Source organism: Drosophila obscura, unplaced genomic scaffold (genome assembly GCF_018151105.1).
Source record: "Drosophila obscura isolate BZ-5 IFL unplaced genomic scaffold, ASM1815110v1 contig_165, whole genome shotgun sequence".
Lineage (NCBI taxonomy): Eukaryota > Metazoa > Arthropoda > Insecta > Diptera > Drosophilidae > Drosophila > Drosophila obscura.
Window position 1 is genome coordinate 278379 of NW_024542752.1, and position 17221 is coordinate 295599.

At 45.1% G+C, this 17221-nt stretch overlaps 1 protein-coding gene and 1 long non-coding RNA gene across 2 annotated transcripts in view; one reads left to right on the forward strand and one right to left on the reverse strand.

Moving 5' to 3' along the window:
* The window catches only part of LOC111070729 (high affinity cGMP-specific 3',5'-cyclic phosphodiesterase 9A), a 44952-nt gene that overhangs the window by 14004 nt on the left and 13727 nt on the right, over positions 1 to 17221 (forward strand). The window contains 1 exon segment of the mRNA XM_041591974.1: positions 12131 to 12456. Within this exon segment, the coding sequence (XP_041447908.1) occupies positions 12131 to 12456 (326 nt within the window).
* LOC121403892 lies at positions 9475 to 10032 on the reverse strand. The gene is made up of 3 exons (XR_005967537.1): positions 10009 to 10032; positions 9710 to 9776; positions 9475 to 9593 (listed from the first exon to the last, which is right to left on the reverse strand). It is a non-coding gene; the product is annotated as an uncharacterized LOC121403892 (long non-coding RNA).

Consider the following 17221-nt stretch of genomic DNA (forward strand, 5'->3'; position numbering starts at 1 on the left):
AATTTTATATGCATATTCTTCTCTTAATTTCGATAATATATTCATGACTTTAGACCGTTGTTTTAACGCACTTCCAAAGCGATCTATTTTATTGGCTTCCCTCATAATCTCTGTGTGTGTGTGTGTGTGTGTTTGCTTCAATCTTTGATTTCTAAGCTTTAGTGGCCACAAACACACACACACACCACACACACAACCACACAACCAAAAAAACGACAAAAAAAGGGACAGTCAACATGAGTCATGAGTTTCGCAAATGGCACGTGCACCCAAAAAGGATAAATCAGGGGACAGGCTGCTTCCCCACGCAGCCACTTGGCTGAAATACGAACGCTGAGATGACATTTTCCTTGCTTTATTTATTTGTAAAGTTGGTTAATTAGAGTGTGGTCCTGCCCTTTTGCACGGCTTCCAATGTTAATCATATTCGTATAAACAGTTTGAAATTCGAGTTTAAGATTCGCTTTTTGCCAAGCGGGGAGATGCTGGGAGTCGGGAGTCGGGGAGTCGGGAAGTCGCTGGAGCCGCTGTCAAGGGCAAGCCAAAGAGCAAACAACCGCCGGGGAAGAAAGCGAGCAAAACGATGAGAAATCAAATTTTATTTTTTACTTTTCTCGCAGGTATTTACCCCAGCGGCAGTTCCTATATACATGCATACATATGTATGCGTGTCTGTGTGCGTATTGTATTTTTTCCAATTTATATATGTGCCAGCAACAGAGATGAAAACCCGTGAAAACCCAAGCGTTATCCGCGTGGCTTATATATATATTTTTTATTTTTTTTTTTTTAATTTACTGCTAGCTTCTCGGAGCCATAGCCACGTGCTGGGTGCTGGTACGGGTCTGGGGCTCACCTCCAGGCAAGTCAATACGTTGCCAATTACCATACACACACACACACACACTAATGCAGAGGCACTCCTCTCTTTTAGAGGCAGCAGAGGCCATATGCAAATGTCTGTTAGTCCATCGGTTGGGAGAGTGTGTTCGAAATACATCGATAGAATATGCTGGCATCATTTTGAAGCAACAGCTTTAAAGGTGACACTTCGCGTGTATTTTATAAACATATCGTGCGAGTATTTGCATCAATTTAATGCTCACCACTCGCCAATATGTCGCTCCATTCATGCAGATCTCTGGTCTCATAGAAGCTGCCTTTAATGACCAGCCATCTTTCTCTTTACATTTTCCACGGCAATTACTGGAACTCACTAGACATTGGCCACTTTCGTGCCATCCTGGCAGTATCCGTTCGGTTCCTATTTATCCTCAGATACTACTCCTATCCTACCTTCTGCCTTGGCTTTTTTTCATTAACTGCTGACGAAGGATTCAGCCATCGTCTGCGACTCGTTTGCACACAAATTACAGCCAACGAAAGGGAAATAGACATAACTTTTGGGGGAAAATAATAATAATGCTGCACACGAAAATCGGGCAGATGGGAGGGGCCCTATTCATGTGTGTGCGTGTGTGTATTGATTGCTGCCGGAAGGACATTGCAAAACATTGCGATAAAAATCCATTTAGATGCGCAAATAAGCAAAAATCAACACGAAAATTGACTTTGATGAGAGACGGCGAGACGAGACGATACGAGAAGAGCCAGGACAAGACGATGACAATGAAGCCTATTCCCCAGGCCTCAAGCCAAGTTCACCCCCCATACACATACACGCATACCCATCCTCGTTGCCATTACATCAGCAGCCCACCACCTCCTCCACCTCCTCCTGGTCCTCATGTGTAATGGGAAAAATGGAGCGCTAATTTCTTGTGTCACGCTGCGAATTCCATAAATTCCAACAAACAATTGTGGATGGCCTGGCCTCGCAGCAAAAATATATATTTAATAAAACAATTGGTGCCGCCGAATTCCCTGCTCTCGATAATAGGCGTGGGCAGGGGCGGGTGACAGTAGGGGAGCGAAATTTTGACAGCTGTCAAAACTTGACTGGCGCAACAGCCGCCGCAGCACAGTCCCCGCAGCACAGCACAGCACAGCATCCCGCACATAATTCATTTATTGACAGTTAAAGCAATTAAATTTGGTTACGCCCCTCCACCCCACCGCACCGCACCCCACACGGTCTGACAGCGTGCCAGTCTGCTAGTCTCCCAGGGACCAGAGAGACCTCATGTTGACTCGAAATACATTTATTTGCATTCAATTTGATTAGCGAAAAAGTCCGCGGAGTGGAAGTGAGCTGGGTGCCCGCGTATCCGAATCCCTGTGTTTCCGGGAAAATCTTGCGGCGCAGCTAAGCTGAGTCTCAGTGCCGCCAAATAATGTTTCTGCATCAGTGCCAGATATTTGAAAGTTTCCTTTTTTGGGCAGAAGCCAAATATACTCAGCAGTAATGAGCACTGAATATCAGACTCTAAGCCATCCACAAGTATGTTAATGTAGAAGAACCCCTTTTATGACAATTAAAGTGAAGCAAAGAACTTCCCATGAGTATGAGTTTTTATTTGCAGCAATTATTTTCGCTTAAAATAAGACTAAAAAGTGTCCTTTGGGTATCCTTTAGGCGCAATGTCTGGCTGTAACCGTTCATAATGTCGATAAAAGTGATTTGCAGTGTTGAACTTTTTGGGGAGTGAAAACTTCACTTGCGTAAAGCTATTCATTTGCAACAGGGACACACACACACACACCTTCAGAGGGCAGCCGGAAAATGTCAATCGCGCATATGTGTGTGTGTGTGTGTATTTGTCTGAGAGGTAGAAGGACAAAAGCTGGCCGACAGACAGCCTGAAATGGCTGGCTGGATGTGCTCTAAACTCATTTAATCAGCACAAAGCGTTTAATCCCACTAAATGTATGAAACAAGCTAAAGGAAAAGGAAAAGCAAAGGAGCGAGTGAGTGAGTGTGTGCACATATCAATCAGTTTTTGTCCGCATGCAGCACTCGTACTGGTAGTAGTACTGGTAGTAGTACTGGCTGCCTGCCTGCCTGCCTGCCTGCCACCGTTCAGAATTTAATCAGTTTTAATGCACTTCATCATGAACTTGATGGACTCTTTTACGGGGCTGAAGGGCAGAGAATCTCAGACTCAGTCTCCGTCACAAGCCCATTGTCCCAGGCAGTCCTTGGCCTCCTTCCTGTGTCTGTGTGTGTGTGTGTGTGTGAGCTGAAAAGTAAATAATGACAAACATGTAAAGTGTATTAGCCCTCGAAAGAGAAATTTACACAAGTCAATTGAATATTTACAAAGCCAAGGCAAAGAGGCCAAAAATGCATACCGAACCAAAGCGAAACAGCAATTGGGAATGACAAATGCGGATGGATGGGGAGGATGGCAGGAGGGGAGAAGGAGCAGGCTCAGAACGGAGATCTTCCTTCCCTTCAGGAACATTTAAATTACAAATATATTCGCCACGAGCAGAGTATTAGCCCTGTGAACCCATAGGAGTTAGGTATTGGCAGATAGAAAGCAAAAAAGAAAAACAAAGAAGTAAGCAAAAAGAAGCTGCTACATGTAGCATTTACAGCTTGAACTTTTACCGCTGCTAAATCAATCGAAAAACCGCATGAAAATCGTCCGAGCTTCGCCTACGAGCAGTGCCCCTCTGAGCACTCTGAGACCCACTCACACTAATTCAGATCAATATGTTTGCTCATTTGCTTAACACATCCAGAAAATAAATCAGAGTTCATGTACTGCATACAAATGTATGTATGTATGTATGTATGTACAGATGGGGTGGGTAGGGGATACGGCAAATGGTTGGACAGCTTATGGGCCATGGTATGGTATTATAGCCAAAGACAAGTTTCAATTAGAGACACCCGCAAAACGCACAGGAAGCGAAAGAGAGAGAGGTGGTGGTGGGGGGTATGCAGAGGCAGAGACATAGAGGAACCATGAAATTGGCAATCGTTGTTGGCTGTTGATTCGTTTCCTTTTTTCCCTCCCACATGCCAGCACTGCTTCTTGTCATTTCCCTCTACTACTATCCGTATATTTGATTCAGCCACGCCCACTGCCGACATTCGTCCATCAATTTGGTTCACCTGTCTTGCCTGTCTGTGTGTGTGTGTGTGTGCGTGTCCCCTAAGCCTATAATGTGTGTGTGTGTGGGGGACCCCAAACAGCTGCAACTAAGCCCATAATTAGAGGATTCAATTGGAGGATTAAAATTGCTGTTACCCTTACGTACGTTAAGTGCAGTTCAATTATTATCATATCCAGTGACTAGGCATTATGATTTCTATTTAATTACCGAGAAAGTGCAATCATTTGTGGTGACTGGGCAGCTGACGCTGCAGATGTCGCTGCGGGATTGCATGCAGCGCTCCACGTGTCGTATGCGTAATGCCGACATACGCTGCTTACGTGCCTCTGCCGCAAAAGCCCACGGCACGCAAACCAAATCCCCCATCACGCTACGTAAAGCCCAACACAAATACGAATATTAATGCAAAGGACCGCACAAAAAACACAAAAAAAAAAAACAAAGAAAGGAGAGACGGGAGACTAAAAATACAAATACAAATAAATACAAATTCAAATGCGATGTATAAATAGCCAAGGGTCAACAAATTAAGCCCCATTCCAGACAGCCAGCTAGCCAGGGCAGCCAGGCAGGCAGGCAGGCAGGCAGGCAGGCAGGCAGCCATCACGAGGGCGATGACGATGACGGTGATGAGGGACGTTGGTTGGCATTTATTGGGATCATCGGATTGTGGAGCACAGTAACAAGCGAGTGACCAGCCCAACGACAGAGGCAGAGACAGGGGCAGGGGCAGGGGCAGAGGCAGAGGCAACACCAACATCAGATATTAATTACACGTCAACGGAGGTCAATTAAAAATTTGTGGCAGATTAAATGGGTGACATGGGGCCAGGTCAGACAGGGGACAACACGGCAAGGGCCAGGACAGGGCAAAGCATAACACGACAGAAATTGTATGGGCCAGAGAAAGGGTTCCGCTGACCATAAAATAGAAGCGCCCAAGAAAGGCAGGTTGGGCTAGAAAATAGCCAAGGGACTTGATTGCTGACAATTTATTGGTTAATTGAGAAGCGCTTAAAGTCGAATTTGAGACCAGATGAGCTGCTCAAATTGAGGACAGATCAAAGCAAAGAGGCTGCAAAATGGAACATAATGAATAAGAAAATAAATAATAAATAAATACATAGATTTAACATCAGCTGAACCATGGATAGAAGTAGCGCTTGCTACACTTCATTCCTTCATTGTGCCTGATCCTGTTTGTTAATTATTTCCTGTTCTGCAAGACAGTTCCCGTGAGACAGAGAGAGAGAGAGAGAGGAGCGACCGTGCAGCACTCATCATTAATCTGCCGCAAAAGCTCTCCTACTTTTTATTTGCATCCTCCTAATCTTGTGCTTACCTTCTGGCCGTATTGTCGACGTGTCGCATTGTGGCCAAAATTTGTCATTTGTTTTGTGTTTAACGTGCATATTGAATGGGGGTTCCTCCTAAGGGAGAGCGGGCCTCATCTGAGCAGATGAGAGAGAGAGAGAGAGGACGAGGGACCCCATATAAAAATGATTCTTGGAAAACACGTACAGAGGACACACGCCCACTGCTACAGCGACAGCGACAGCGACAGAGGAATAGCAAAGAGAACATGGTGTTAAATAATTAATTACAATCCATTAATTAATTAGACAACGCAACGGGGGTCATTAGGCTAAGCAGCGGCACGAAAGGGGCCAAAGGACAATGGGACCACGGGAGAGGAATGGAATGGAATGGAAAGGAAAGCAAAGGAAAGGCAGCAACCATGAAGGAAATCGCACCAAAAAAAAGAACATTTGATACGACAGCTTGTACACATAATGCGACCATAATCAACATCAGAGAGCTGTTTGCCCCTTTTTCTATTTTGTTGGCCCTTCCACTGTTATTTTTGTTTTGTTTTGGTTTTCCTTCCTTGTTTTCCCTTCCTTTTCTTGAGGCACAATATGGGGTAGGGCAGTTGTATTTTATTGCATATTGTTAGGCGTGAAATTATGCCCCATACAGTTGCATAATTAATGGCATTTTCCTCAAGTCCAAGGGTTGTGCCCGCAGGCACCACAGCCTAAGCATTGATTTATTGTAAGAGCTCGTAGTATTCCATTGTCCCCAGCCCCAGACGCTGCCCTGACCCTCCCCCATTCTGAGTTGAATTTATGGCCAAACATTCGGAATTCAACAAAAAGTTAACTAGTGTCCCATACTACACACTGATATGAATCTCAGGGGAATTACCACGCCGCCACTTGTTGCCTTTGAGATGATCCATAGTCCCTAGGTGTATCCATGACACAAAGACTGGCGGCAATGATATGGCGACAAACAAGACAAACAAATGTATCGGAAAGGAGACCCACATATGAATAGTTATCAGTGGCAGTTTGATTTTCTTTTATTTTCCTAAGCACAATGGCCTATTTGATCATTACAGAAAGTGTGTTTGAAATATTTGCTCGAATTGGGTTACAAGTCGACAATTTCTTCAGGCATGATTTATTCATTAGAGAGACAGAGACAGAGAGAGAGAGCAGAGAGAGAGAGCGCAAGTGGCCTCTCTGTGATGCCTAATCAAATTGAATATTTATAAATTTCGATGGAAATTTTCGTGCCTTTCCGCTTGCAGCCTTAAATGCATTTTCCTTGCCATTTGACATTCAAGTGGGGAAAATCTGTTTATTTTCGGACACATGCAAGTACGTCCGAAAATCTCTTCAGCATCTTCTGTCAGCTGGCGGATCGATTGTGCAATAAAACACTGCAAGTGGACTGCCCGCCTCCGCACTCCACGGCCAAATCTCTACACTCCTCACTCTGGCAGTTGATGGTTAATGTTTGCCATAAAATTCCATTCAATTTCCCTCAGCAATTCACAAAAAAAAAAACAAATGCAGGACGAGCTGACCCAGGGAAATGGCATGGAAAACTTTTGTGCCTTGAAAAACAAAAGAGTAGAAAAAGCGGAGAAACTTTGCTGAAGCCTGTGTGTCCAAGGCAGCAAAGCAGCAGAGTAAAAACAATTGAATTATTGGCTATGAGAATGTGCGTCACTTGACCAAACTGCATGCAACATGTCCGGTGGGCGAGGAGGGGTGGGGGCACATGGCACATGGCATGTGGCAGATGGCAGATGGCAGTGCGGTCCCAGCAGCACAGGCAAACTTGTCCAAGCTGATAAATGGCCATCCAGAGGTGGACTGGATCGGAGTGCAGTCGTATCGAGCGAGCGGAATGGCGTTGCAGATGGAGATGGCGATGGCGATGGCCTGGATGGTCGAGTGCAGCTGCCACATGGCGTATGCGCAATGTGAATAAGGTGTGCCGGGGGTGCAGCATCCACACCGCACTGCAATGCACCTCGAATGCAATTGCAATATTTGGCAGCAACTTTTATTGCTCGACTCGGTAAACCACACAAAATATTGAGTTAATTTATCAAGAAATGGCCGTAAAGTGCCCATGTCCAGCCCGCTGGCCATTTTGTCAGCAAAATTGGCAGCCCTACGCCCATTGCCCCAGCACATGCGGCACCTGGCAGGCCACACGATTACATTGATCGCTAAGTAACTGAAATATTGTGGTTTCCCTGAGCTGTGGTCTGTGGCCCCGGAAAGGTAGTCCTTGCTGGTGGTCCTGCAGTTGTCGCAACTGTCGCAAGCATGCAGTTTTGTCGGTTTTCATATGCAATTTTCCAATCAATCAACCATTTGCTTCCCCTTTCAGCTGCTGGAAGCAAAGGAAATGCAACCGCAAATATAATTGACAGACAATTTTTTTCTTTGCATCTGCGACTGTCGTCGTCGTTGTCGTTGTCGTCGTCGCGTTTGAGCAAAAACGAACGGAAATGCTGAAATGCTACATAAAGAAATTCGAATGACATTTTCAAATGTATTCGCTATCCGATGCATCAGAGTTGCACTGAAAGACAGGCGCTCTTCCGGCCAAAAAGTGGTAAGGGGGCGTGGGGGAGTCGCTGGAACGACAAAGTTTTGTGGTGGAGTGTGGAGTGGACGTGGAATAAGTCTTTGGCAGAACTCATCGATCAGCCTGTCATCTGTGGAAGATGGGGCGGAAGCCCGCCGGATATCGAAAAATTGTAATTCAATTCAACATTGAGTGCAAGCATAAAACTGAATAAAATTCAGCTGGAAGCGGGGCAAAAACGAAAGGATTCAACCAAGGCTGGCCGGGATGTCAGTAGTTGCCAGCTTGCCACAAATGTTGCTTTAAAATGATCGAAACTAGAACGTTAATCAACGGCATTCAATGATCGATCAATCAGGACAAGCTCATAAATGTGCAAGTGAATTTTTGCATTTTCTTGCAGAGTTTGGAGGAATTTCACATATTAATTCAATGAATAAACAACCTCAAAATGATGAAGGCATCTGCTGCTGCTGCTGTTGCATTGCTGTGCAGTGCACTGGCCACAAAACCATAATTCCAATTAACTTATTGGTTTGCCCATCACTTTCCCTGTCACTCACTCAATCACTCGCTGTCTCTCTCTCTCTCTCTCCCCCGCTTTCGGCTTTTACTCTCTGCCTTTTACCAGCAGTGCCATTCGATTCGCTTATCCCATCTAATTCTCAATTGCAGGTGTTGTCCATCCATTCATCCTAGTCCCAGCCTCACTGTAAATCAATCTGTCGGTTAATAATGAACACACCTTCCCAACTCCCAACTCCCCAGCCCTTTCTTGCTTTCTCTCGCTTTTTGTGCGCTCAAATAGAGAATACCTACACATAGTATGTATGTATGTATGTATGTATGTATGTATGTATGTATGTATATATATATAGTATAACATATCTGAAACGCGACGGCGGCTTAATTAAAAATTGTAAGTGGCAGTAAATTAATTATAACCACGGCCCGCAAAGTGTTTGGCTTGCAGCTGCCGACAGCGGCACAGAGAAAGAGAGCGAGTAAAAGAGACAGATGGGTGTGTGTGTGTGTGTGTGTGTGTGTGGGGTGGGACTACACCTCCCTGCAGTTCCAAAAGTCACTTTTCACTCGTGATTCATTCGGTGAATCACTCATGGCATGTCCTCTGCCACTGGTGACTCACTGGTGAAACTCCAGATGAAATTTGTATGGACATGTCCGCTTTTGTCACTCGTGAAACTTCATATGAAATTGTCACTGAATTTTCTAGTGATTTCACCGGTGGCTTATACGTATAAGCCAGGAGTGAAATCACTCGGGACATGCCACGAATGATTTCACTGGTGACATGCCACGAGTGATTTCACTCGGGATATGCCACGAGTGATTTCACTGGGGAAACTCCCGAAAATGTCCTATATGAAATCACTCGTGATTCATTCGAAATATCCCATATGAAATCACTCGTGACTCTTTTGAAATGTCCTATATGAAATCACCTGTGAGACTTCTCATTAAATTTAACGGAATTTCACGGATAATTTCATAAGTGAAAGCCACCCAAAAATTTCTTTAAACACTTCATTCAAATAAAAGTAAATATATTTATTTTACACAGATTTTCTAGATTTTTCATTGATTTAATTATTTTTAATTATCTGTAGGGCCTTTCTTAACTGACTCGATCAGGTTAATAAGCACCAATGCTCCTGAAATGATATAAAAAATAAAAATATTTAGCCACGGAAGGTAATATTTTCTGAACTAACTTCTGAGTTATGTTCAGATTTGTATAAGGCAATACACATATGAAATTTGATTTTACCTTTGAGGCATTTTAAACAATTACTCCTGGACTAATATTTTGATTTTGACTTCAGAATTGTTTTGATCTGTAAATAAATAAGTCAATTTGTACATATATATTTTTTAATTAAAAATGCTGTATTTGCAGTTACATGGGTTTCCTCGAGCAAAAACAAACACTCGCAGCGACGCACATGGTTAACGGGACCACACCGCTTGAATGATCTAGAATCTAAACATACATATTTGTTCTTGCGAAACCCATGTACAAATTTAATTTAACTAACAACGCGCACTGTAATCACTGAATCCACTTACCTGACTTTAAAAACACTGAAAAACCACTTTTAAAAGGAATAACATGTAAAAAGACGCTCAACTCAAAAAAATCACAGCCGCTCGCAACAAAAGATTGCACCAAATAATCGGTTTTTCTCCCCTCATCCCTTTGAGGAGACGAAATGCGCGAGAGTAGAAGAGTTAGGGTCGAATGCAGGTAGAGAAAACTAAAAATATGAGAGAGAGGGAAATCTATGGATATCTGCTTCTCTTTCTTACGAGTCAGCTTCGATCTGCAGCAGTTGAAGCTGGTCAGAATTTCATGCTGACGTCGACGTCGCTGCCTTTGTCGGATGGAGCCCGAACAATTTTTCCTATGACACTTTCATGCCGTGACAGCCAGAACTGCAGGGCTACTACTTCGACAGCAACTACTCTGTATCTGTATCTGTGTGTGTGGGGGTCTGGGTCTGGGTTGGAGTACTTCAAAGGGAAGCGTTTTAATCAAATTTCGAAGAGTGGCACCGCTTGCCATGCATGGCCATGTGGCAAATTGTGATGTGGGTAAGACCACCAGTGAATAGGATGGGGCCCCAGCAGCCGCCCAGACCCCCGTGAGACGCTCATTACAATCAAATCATTGCAGCCTTTCCCTGCACCGTGATGAGTTGAGTCTCCGAACAAAAGTAGTCCCAGGCAGGAAGTTGTCCTGCATCTCCCTGCAAAGGAATGGCCAGGATGGGCCCACAAATTGAAAGTACAGACGCCGAAACAAAGACAAAAAGGTGGCTGGGTGGTGGGGGGTAATTGCGCTGCATGTGGCCTTTCCTGCAGGAAATTCTACTCTATTTTGCAAAAATCATTTCCGGAGCCCCATGCTAAATTATCCATAAATTGACACGGCTTCTCAATCAGTTCTGAAGTGGTTTACATTCCATTTGCCAAATGGGATGTGCCGCTGCAGGGTGCAGGGTGCCAAGTGTTGACTGCAGACTGCAGACTGCAGGTGGATGTGTCCCCATAGGAATGCAATTAATTGCAGTTTCGTCAAAGAACTTTTAATGGTCGTTCGTTGATGATTGATGAATCTGCCTAGCATTGCTAGTGGATAATTGAAGTGGTCTTGAAATGAGAATGTGGCATGCCCCCCCTCCCACATCACATTTATCGTTTCTCCATGGGGCACTAATTACAGAGAATGTGCCGTGCCGAGCCGTGCCGTGCCGCGCCGGTGATGCCAGACAGTTGCAACGCCCAGAAATTAAGTTGGCAGCACCAAAATGCAAGATACAAATTTAATCTTGTGGGGATAGCCATTATTCTAAAGTTAAATCAGCATTAGTTGTGCCATAGTTTGTGGTTTTGGCTGCTCTAATTTGAGGCAAAAACCTGGAAGCTCAGTTGCCATACAGCTGTCGCCCAGGCCAGTGGGCGGCTTTGGGTTGGTGGGTGCTGGGGCAGCTTCCGTTTGAATCATTTCGTACAGAGGCCCAGGTACAGAGGCCCGAGGTGTCTGGTGTCTGGGTTCATTTTTATCCATTGAAGCGTGCCACCGATTGAAAATTTAATTTCCCGCCTATGGCACTGGCATAAAAAAAAAAAAACAAAAGCAGCAGCAGCAGGATGACAACTCAGTCCGTGTCCATGTCCATGTCCGTGTCCGTGTCCTGTCTGTGCGAATGGCAATGGCAATGGCAGGGAAGAAATGGAAGGAAGTTGCAGAGGAAGAGATGTGCTACCGGTTTAGAGTCGGCCAATGTATTTCCGTTATATTCCAGTGGTGCAAATGGATTTTGATTTGGTTGTGGTGCTCCTCGGTCTCTCACTCTCTCTCTCTCTTCGTCTGTTTTTGCAATAATCTGAATTGCCATGGCCACTGCGGCCAGTCGGTCGGCAGAGAGTCTTTCAAGCTGTATTTCCTGTTTCAATTTGCCGATTTATTTATTGCCTGAACAGCCGAAACAACGATGACAAGACGAAGCTTCAGCGCTCGACAGATTTCCGCTCGAGTGCAGCTGTAGAACAAACATTGATACATATCCAAATTTTGTGCCCCAATTTGGGCTGCTCCAACCCACACCCCACACCTCACACTCTGCAATAATCTCACTCACTCTCTCTCTCTCTCTCCCTCTATATCTCTTTCTGTTGCACTGTGAAGGTCTCTCCAAACGGCCATTGGGGCCGCCACATCGTAAAAGCAGTCTACCAAAGCATCAGGAGGTGAAGCGTCGCTTCCTGGAAATTTGTGATACCAATTTCTCGGACGAGGTGAAGGCCGCCCTCCGCCTGCCCGCCTTCGATTCGTACGAATGGGGCGATGCCGATGTCATCCACCTGATGCAGACGATGTTCATCGAGCTGGGATTCATTGAGAAGTTCAGCATTCCCGCAGAGACGCTGCGCGAGTGGCTCTATGAGGTCTACAAGCATTACAATGAGGTGCCGTTCCATAATTTTCGTCACTGCTTTTGCGTTGCCCAAATGGTGAGTAATTTAATTCTACATAAATTTATACATACGTAGCACATACATACGTACTACATACATACATGCATATGTATAGCTAAGATGTAATTTGTATGTTCACAATTGCCAGCCGGATCCCAACAAAATATTTCAGTATTGTTTTTGTAAAAATTTAAGACTTTTCGTACTTCAAGCCAGTGCCAGAGCGGCATTTTGCCGGGTGCGGGGGGTGCTCGTATGGGAATTGCTGCTTACTTTTGCTTTAATAGCGCTGCCACATCCGAGTGGCCGCCGAGTGCGAGACTGACTCCCCTGTTGCCAGGCACAAAGTGATTCATGTTGCCTTATATTAATAGCACAGCACAACACAGCACAGAGATACACACACACACGTACCATGCATATACACAACTATTCACAACGAAGGAAGCTTATAATGAATGAATGTGAATGCGAATGTGAATGTGAATGTGAATGCGGATCCCCGAGCGGATGTTCAGATTGCAATCGATATAATGTGGGAATTTACATATATATCCACCCGCCATATATTCACGTACTTGTAGTCGTATTTCCATATCATAACGTGCTACTACAAAACCATACACACACACACACACACACGACACTCAGATTCGTACACACACAATGTGCGTCGCTACACCACCGCCCTGCCACAGCGTTGTATGCAATGCAAAAATAAACGAAAGCGCCAAAGGGCAAACCTTACAAGCAAGCACACAGCTACAGATACAGATACAACTATATCTATAGCTACATATACATACATACATACATATTGTATCCATGTGTGTGTTGGAGCAAGGCCTATTTTTAGCTGCCAAGATACGAGAGAGATATACATACAAAGAAGAAGACCAAGAATTTTGCCTCACTTTAAATAGCAACACTTTCGGCGTTTGGCGTGGGGAGGATCGGGTCGGGTACGGGTCGGGACGGGTTGGCTTGGCATGGCTTGGTTCTATGCAAAATGGTCACTCACCCAACACGGTACAAAAAAACAAAAAAAAAAAACAACAACAAAAAATAAAAGGAAAGAGCGCACGAAAAACGGGCATGGGAATGGGGATGGGAACGGACTGCCCCTAAAACCCCGTGCCAGCACCAGCACCAGCACCAGCCCCCCACTCCTGGCAGCACTTAGACCAGCGACCCACTTGGCTGCTCAAGGGCCAACGAAACATTTTTGTAACCTAAATTTTTGGCAAATGAAACACGGTACGAGCCGCAATATTGGTGGCAACTTTCTCAACTAAAATGTTTCCCCAGCAATCATTTAATTATGCTCACTCTATCACCATAGATGGAATGCAAAACAAGGAAAAGAAGAAAAGAAGCAAGAGCATGCTTGAAAATCTTATCGCACGCTTAGAGGGTGTCTGCCAGTCCGTTCTCACTCGATCGGGCATTTATTGTGGCATTTGCTTCAGTTCAGTTCAGTTCCGTTTCTCGTGCGGTGCATTAAATATTAATTCCTTGTTTTGTGTGCACTTTAATATTCATTCGGCCTTAGCTCGGACATAAGCTAAAGCTAAAGCCGAAATGATTTAAAATAATTTCTCCTGTTCATTTCATAGTTTGCCATTGCAAGTGCACTTAGTCGTGGCTTCACTGTGCACGGACACGTTTCGCCCCCACCCCAACTTTCTGAGAGGCTAAAACAAAGACACACACACATACACACACATACATAGCAAATGAAAACTTTAATAAATTATTTTTCCTGGCAACAAAGGCAAACGGGTCAGGGATAGAGTGGCATAGGGTAGGATGTGGGATGGGGTGATGTGAAATGGGAGGCAAGGACGGACGACCCACTGCTGAAAGAGTCAAATGTTGGGTGTTCTGCAACAATGGCAGAATGAAAGTTGAAATTAACAATGTGGGAAAGAGAGAGAGAGAGACGACAGAGTCAGATAGTCAGAGCATTAAGTATACGCACGGTTGCCCACAGCCAGAACATTGCAGCGAGCAACAAATACAACAACAACAGCACAAGCACAAGCAGCAGCAGCATCCAAATGACAATTGCATTATGATTCCCGTTGTTGTTTTTGCTGCTGCTGCTGCTGCTGCTGGGAAATATGTTGCCCGTAAACCGCATTATGTGCTAGACAAAACATGGCCATTCCACACAACACAACACACACAAACACACACACGAACAAGCAGCCAACAGAAAGATAGAGAGATGGAGAGAGACAAAAGGGAGAGAGAGAGAGAGAGAGACAGAGACAGAGTCAGAGTGAGTGTGAGAGAAAGCGGGTGCCGCCCCCATTGTTGCCACGGCCATTTTGTTGTCATCGCCATCGTCATCAGCGTTAGCGTCATCAGTGTCCACGTCATCGCTGTACTGTAATATTTTTATGGCTGCCCTGCACCATCCGCACAAAAATCAGTCCCTTTAGGAGTGGACACACAAGCCCCGCACAGCCATGCAGCAAAATTTGCACCCAAACGAACTTGAGGAGTTGCTTGAGCACACGCAAAAACATGGAAACACATTTGCAAAAGTACCTGAAAAGTATATGCCACGCATATTGAAGAGTTTCAATGGAAGCCACACAATATGTGGCAGCTGCTCGCCATATTTACTTGCCTAAAACAGTCACTGAGGTTCAACGTTTCTGCGTACACTCCAGTGTACTCCTGTAATCATAACGTAAATATCCTCATATTAAAATAATGGCAGCCACGAGGCGTTAGGGGTTACCCTTTAACAGTGGGGAGGGGGGGCAACTGATCCAAGCAGTATCCAGCTCTAATTGCTCCAATTAAATACTAGAACTCATGGCTATTATTTACAGTACTACATATAGCATGTGGCTAGTTCCCGCATTGTTCTGATTGACTTAATCGGCCAGCAATTGCCAACGATGACACATAGACACATATATCAAGAAAAAAATGTATAAAAAAAAATATTACAAAAAAAACCAACAACGTTCGCTTTTCTACACATGAAAAAATCAGCCATACGAATATTTTTTTTTTCATTGCATTTGGTTGTAAATTTAGCCTGCAAAATGCTATTCAGAAATACCATGAATGCCGCCCAACCATCCTCCTCCATATGGATGTCAGTGTGTGTCTGGGTCTGTAAAATGCCTGAAATATTATACATTTTTGTTGAGTGTTGAGGCACAAAAAAATGAAAGTCATCCATTTAGCAGATTCCTTTTGGAAATGGAATATGGCTCCATAAATCGATTATAAAATGCTTGCATTTTGACATCCACCTGACAGTGTTCACTCGCTCCCTTTTTGTGTTTCATTTTCCCCTTTTTACCTTAACCCGTTTCTGTTCCTCCGTTCTCCCTTCTACGTTCCATTTCCCCTTGCCCTATCCATTGGATTTTTTTTCCCCGCCATCAACATTGGAATTGGGGCCAAATATCTGCCATCCATATGCGTTGGTGCATATTTTACAATTCAATGGGCGTCCATTTGCATAGGCGGGGTGGGTCATGTCTATGTGTCTGTGTGTGTGTGTGTGTGTGTGTGCGTATATATATTCTGTACTGTGTGTGTGAAGTCGGAGAAGAGAACTCTCGCAGGACATGACAGTCAAGCCGTTAAGCGGCTTTTTTTTCTGTTTTGGTTTTGTTTTTTTTTTTTTTTCTGCACTAAACCCACAAACTGGCGAACAAAAATTGAGCATTAAGGCCAACAACACGCATAAAACCGTAAATTTAAATTATTGAACAGATCCCCCCCTCGGGATTCACTCCTACACCCCTACGCACCACAACCCCTCCCCCCTCCCTCGCCCGGTGGAACTTGTGGGGGCGTGACCAAACACTTTGACTAATTTCCATTGGCTGCACTTTCCATCCAACGCTGCCGTTGATTTCCTTGGAGTATTTTTGTCCGCTGCAAACTTTGCCAACGAGCAGAAAATGCATCGCTCACCCAGGGGGAAATTTGGTGGGGCGGGGAGCGGGGAGGAGGTTTTTGCTGCGTGGCTGGATGGGTGGGTGGTTGTCCGGATGGGTGGGTCGTTTGCTCTGCCGATGGGCTGGCTGCTTGTCTGCGTGTCTGTTTGTGGACAATGAATTTAGATAAACTTGCGAAATTCGAAACGCAAACAGCATTTGCATTTGCATAAATTTCAAGCAGCCCTCTCCCCACTACACCACCCACAACTCCATCCACATCCCCCGCTCCCCATTTGCACTTAATGCCAAAGTAAACGCAGCGGCGGCAAAAGTTGTGCAACAACTTTTACGACCAAGAACCCCCCCATCGCCCTCCTGACTATATCGCACCCACACCCCACAGCCCACACCCTTTGAGGTAGTACAACTTGGGGGGGGGGCGCAGCAAAGCGCAAAGCAAACTTTACGCTGCTTTTGTATTTCGAAAAAGCTTCAATTGAACACTGTTGAAATTCCTTGAGGGTCTCTCGCCAGCAAAGTCATCTTCATTTGCAGCAAACGATTTTGCTGCCACTGGGCATTCCACACACACAGACACACGCACACCTTGCCACACTGCTTGCCACATAGCCATGCCACACCGACGCATGTCTGCACTGCATAGCCTGCCTGCCTGCCTTCTTGCCTGCCTGCTTGCCTGCCTGCCTGCCTGCCTGCCTGCCTGCCTGCTTGCCTGCCTGGCCCGTGCCCACTGGCTGCTGCACGGTGCAGATGCTGGATGGCTGGATGGCTGGGATGGCGGATGGGTCCTTCTACTGGTAATTGCAAAGGTCTCGCACCAGACAAATTAAGTTCGCTTCGTGGCTAAAGGGCTGCAGGGGACG